The 5,370-nt window shown below is 40.7% G+C and overlaps 1 protein-coding gene across 1 annotated transcript; it reads left to right on the top strand.

The window, feature by feature from the left end:
• Positions 1–529: 529 nt before the first annotated feature.
• Positions 530–850, top strand: BCR41DRAFT_402380 (hypothetical protein; the record flags this gene model as incomplete). Its single annotated transcript, XM_022029304.1, has 1 exon — positions 530–850. The coding sequence occupies one exon, from the start codon at positions 530–532 to the stop codon at positions 848–850; it is 321 nt and encodes a 106-aa protein (XP_021875320.1).
• Between the last annotated feature and the right edge of the window lie 4,520 nt (positions 851–5,370).

The following is a 5,370-nucleotide window of genomic DNA, read 5'->3' as shown; positions in this document are numbered from 1 at the left end:
TTTTTTTTCTATAAGAAACCTTCCTTCTCCACTTTAGCTCCTTTTCCCTTACAGACAAATCTAACTTGTGCCATGAGTGCTAAGAAACATGACTATAATTAAGTCAAGAGGACCACTGCATATCGTGTTAGTTTTCTAAAATAATAATGTAGAGAAACACATTTATACATGACCTACGCCCCACGAAATGCTTAACATTTCATTCATATACATTTTCATTTTTTAATAGAAAGACATGGCATGTGTCCAGCAAAATCTTGACATTCCATAGCTGTTCGTTCTTCAATAGAGAGACATGGCATGCGCCCAGCAAAATGCTTGATATTCCATACGCCTTCGTTTTCTTTAGTTTTCTTTTTTTTTTTTTTTTTTTTTTTTCAACTATAAAATAAAGATGAATGAATGAACATCCACCTACAATACCATAACTCTAGCTCGCTCTGCTACATTTTTACTCAGACCATCTCTCATAAATAATTTACACTTTCACTCAAATCATTCATATATCTCAAACTTTTTACATTTTAACATGGAGAACCACTCTGTAACAAAAGTTTATTCGACTCATTCGACAAGAAGTCAAGCTTTGAAGAGGACTCAAGCCTCATCTTCATCTCCAGCCATCCTAGCAAGAGGCAAAAGAAAGCAAGGAGATGAAGCGAGTTCCTCACCCACCACTATAAAAAAAATCAAGACAGAGAAAAACGAAACCTCTCCTTTTGCCCCTAAGGAAGACCAAAAGGCTCGGCAAGAAGATCCGTATGAACAAGAATGGGAACAAGAGTGGGAAAGACTTGGCGACTTGGATCCATACGAGGTTGAGAGGGCATTCGCATCATTAGAGAAATAAACGATCTCCAGTCTTTTGATAATCGTTGTTACAGTGTTGATGACCTTAAGTCTATATAAAAGACTTTTAATGATAATAATAATTAAAAGGTCCTTCACTAACCTTATATTTGATCTATCCTTTAAACCGTAACACCACAATCTTACATTTTTCGAAAGCGTTGCAGCCAATTAATTTGCTTGTAACAAAGGGAGGATGTAGAAATCAGCCACAAATCAATTCAATCAGCGTTTTAGAATAACAATATTGAGCGAGAATAAGAATGGCTGGGTGTTGAAGGGGGCAACTTAATGAATATTTGAAAAACTAAGAAAAAATAAGGTTATTGCACAAATTTATGCAATAAACGGTTCGAGAGATAGTTGGCATAAAAGTATTGGGTGGAGTAATGGGAAAAAAGCGGTAAATATATAAGGGATCAAAAAAAAAAAAAAAAAAAAAAAAAAGCAGTGTTGATCCAAAATCATCATGTTTTATTTTCCTTCGACAACTTCTCCATCAAAGTCAAAATATCACTTCATCCTTTATACCCAACATTTCCTTAGAAAACTCCTCTATTAAAACCAAAATATCATGTCATCCTCTTTACCCACTACAAATGTCACACCCTGTCGTAGTTGCGGGCGCACCGATCACAAAAGATCTTCGAATACAGCATGCCCGAACTATCGGTATGTCCAAACAAACTCCATTTTATGCTAAGCCATCAATATGATACTAAATATTGTATGTGGTATAAACGTTTACGCACTTACAAGCTTATTATCACTACTATTTTCTTCTATATATTATATCATATTGTACTATATATATTCATTATATAATAATAATACCATACACCGACCCCAGATTAGCAAATAAACCATGCAAATGCGGGAGCATTTTGCACTCAAGGAGTACACATAGTTCATGTCCTCTCAATCCAAAGAACATTCAAATCCGAGCCACTCTGCCTGAAAATAGGTAGTTAGATGAGATGGCTGAATAAATCTTAATATATATGAATAATATGAGTATATATATTTAATATATATTAAAAGACTATGACTATTGGATACTAACTACGTCTTTTGGTAAAATCATGGATATAGGGCTGCTGTACCGGCAGATCAATCTTCAGAAGCCCTAAATGTCCGCGAAGATATGCCAACGCCGGGATCGAGCTTCCCGTCCAAGAGGCAGAAACTGAGACTGATTTCCGGTAAGTACTTATTATTTTCTAAGGGCAATTTTCAATAAGGTACAAAAAAAAAAAAAAAAAAAAAAAAAAAAATTATCAGCTTTATTTTATTTCATTCATAAATGTATATTTCAGCACCCCTCCCTATAGACACAGAGCCAGAATCAATTCAAGAGGCATCGCTTATGTCACAATAGATGAATTTCGTGAAGAGATGGTGACTGGCAACAGCATCGATCCTGTCTCACACAGGCTTACGATTAATGAAATGACCCAATGCAGGCACTGTAAGGCGTTCTTATGGCTTGAAGAGCGTCTTAAAGCCTCCACCATCCATGAACCAGAGTTCTCGCTCTGCTGTAAGAATAACAAAATCAGGCTCCCTAAACTTCGTCAATTCCTCAGCTACTTAACCTCATTAGTGGCAACTCTGAGGAAAGCCCGCCACTTCCCAGTCCCACATCAGAAAGTACAACTCTTCACTTTCGTATGTTTCGATGGGCGCCAACTACGACCATGAACTTGCGGATGCTAAAAGTGGTGTATATACATTCCGGATCAACGGAACGGTGGTTCACAAGATCGGGTCTTTGTTACCTCCAGACAATCAGCCAGCAAAATTTGCACAGATCTACTTCCTCGACCCTAATGAACAGGCTATCCGTCGGAGAGAAATATTTGATAACGATCTAAGGATAGACCTCTTAAGAAGAATTCAGCAGTGGTTGGAAGATTGCAGAAATCCCGTTCGCTCAGCACTACAAAACCATCCGCGAGCGTGAGGGCGGCCATGCAGTCCTTGAGAAGAGCTTTGTTTTAAAAGTGACCGAAGTCGCCGACAATATGATCTACCCTCCTCTTTTGAGATTGCTGCTTTGCTCCCTGGCGAAGAAAACGCGACCGATCCCAGAGATATTATTGTCGAGAGTAAGGGCACAGGGTTGAAAAGAATCTTTGAAACACCAAGATGCCTACGATCCCTTGGCATACGTTCTTCTTCATCCCCAGGGCGATCTTGGCTGGACCTATAATTGTTACCACCGACATGGGCAAGACGCTGACGCTGACAAGAGGATATCTGCACGTGAGTTCTATTCTTATCGATTGCAAGCACAACCAATGAGCGACACAGATAACCGTTGCTACTTTTGGATGTTTGGTCGTCTCAGCCATCAATATTGCGTCGACCAAGAGTGCAAAATTATGAGCGATCGACTTCGATATATAGAAATGCATCAAGTAAAGCTTCGTGCAGATCTTTATAAGGGCATCGTTGATGCAGTCCACGATAATAATGTATCATCAGCGTCTAACATTGGCAAAAGTATCATCCTACCTTCTTCCATTACTGGAGGACCTCGTGATATGCAACAGCGATTCCAAGACTCAATGGCTATGACTCAACATGTAGGTAGGCCGGATCTATTTATTACCTTCACTTGCAATCCACAATGGCCAGAGATTCAACATGAAATTGCAAGACAGGGGTATGCTGGACAGACCCCAAATGATCGTCCCGATCTGTTGGATAGGATATTCAAGGTCAAGCTCGAGGCTCTTATGCATGACCTTACTGAAAAATATGTCCTTGGAAAAGTTATCGGATACTGTCTTGCAACCGAATTCCAAAAGCGAGGACTACCACACGCTCATATCCTACTGACCCTAGACGAAGAAGATAAGCCACGTACAGCTCAGGATATTGACAACATCGTTTGCGCTGAGATCCCTGACCCGCTTAGACACCCTAATTTGTACAAAACTATGATGACGACAATGATCCATGGCCCTTGCGGTCCTGGAATCAAATCTCCCTGTATGGAGTCCAATGTCTGCACCAAGAAATACCCACGGCAACTCTTAGCGGAGTCAGTTCTAAGAGAAGATGGCTATCCGTTCTATAGGCGACGTGATACCGGGGCACATATGGTCCGCCGCAATAATATCGACTTCGCTGTCGATAATCATTGGGTTGTGCCATACAATCCTTATTTATTAACGAAGTACAACGCTCATATAAATGTCGAGATTTGTTCTTCAATCACATCAGTAAAGTATTTGTACAAGTATGTGCACAAGGGACAAGATCGTGCAAGGGTGACTGTAGTTGGAGGAAATGATCAAGAGCAGCAGCAGCAGCAGCAGCAGCAGTTACAGTCTCACGATGAGATCAAGGAATACTGGGATGCACGCTATATCTCTGCTTGTGAATCAATATGGAGGATCTTTGCGTTCAAGATGTTTGATCTGTCACACACAATCATACGTCTTCAAGTCCACCTCGAGGGCCATCAAAATGTTATTTTTAGTGAAGACGACAACCTCGCCGCACTGCTTGACGAGCGAAATACCAATAGTCAGCTCATGGGATGGTTTGCTCTGAATAGGAGAGATCCTGATGCAAATGAGTATACATACCCTCAGATACCCTTGCATTACAGATGGGAAGCTAAAAAAGGTCAGGCACCAATATGGATACCAAGAATACATGACAGGCAGGACAAGACGGTAACCCGAATGTATGTTGTTCATCCTAAAGACCGTGAGCTTTTCTCTCTCAGAATCTTGCTTTTGCACAAAAAGGGAGCAAAAAGCTTTGAGTGTCTCCGCAAAGTGGATGATAGGCTCTTTGGCACCTTTAGGGAAGCTGCTGTAGCGCTTGGTTATATGCAAGACGACAGCGAATGGCGAGACTGCCTTCGAGAAGCATGCCAGTTTCAATTCCCTAAAAGACTGCGTCATCTTTTCTCAATGCTCCTTTACCATTGCAACATTTCTCAACCTCGTGGTCTATGGGATGAATTTGCTTCGGCCCTTTCTGAGGACAAGCTTCATACTCTACGTCAGTCTATTAGGGATGATGATGATAATAATGATGGTGATATCCACAGGTACGACGACTTCCTCCGCCAGAGAGCTGAGAAACAAGCCCTCTATGAGATCGACAATATATTAAAAGGGATGGATTCCAGTCTAGCTGACTTTCCAGAGATGCCACAAGAGATTGAGGATTTGCACCTACAAAACAGCAATGATCTAGAAGAGACTTTTGACCAACTTGCAACCCGAGCCCAGACCAATATTATTAAGTTTAATCAGGATCAGCTGGCTGCTTTTCTTGAGATTAAAAGAGCTGTCGGAAAAGGCAAGGATACAAAGCGATTGTTTTTCATCGATGGACCCGGAGGAACAGGAAAGACCTTTCTCTTTAATACAGCAATTGATTATATCCGTGGCATCTTAAGAAAGCAAGTCATTGTGGTAGCTTCCTCAGCAATAGCTGCATTAATCTTAAATTCGGGAAGCACTGCCCACTCTGCTTTCAAGGTCCCTATCCCTA

The sequence above is a fragment of the Lobosporangium transversale genome, assembly GCF_002105155.1.
Source record: "Lobosporangium transversale strain NRRL 3116 chromosome Unknown BCR41scaffold_86, whole genome shotgun sequence".
Taxonomy (NCBI): Eukaryota; Fungi; Mortierellomycota; class Mortierellomycetes; order Mortierellales; family Mortierellaceae; genus Lobosporangium; species Lobosporangium transversale.
Note: the sequence above shows the minus strand (reverse complement) of the source record. Positions and strands in the feature narration are given on the sequence as shown.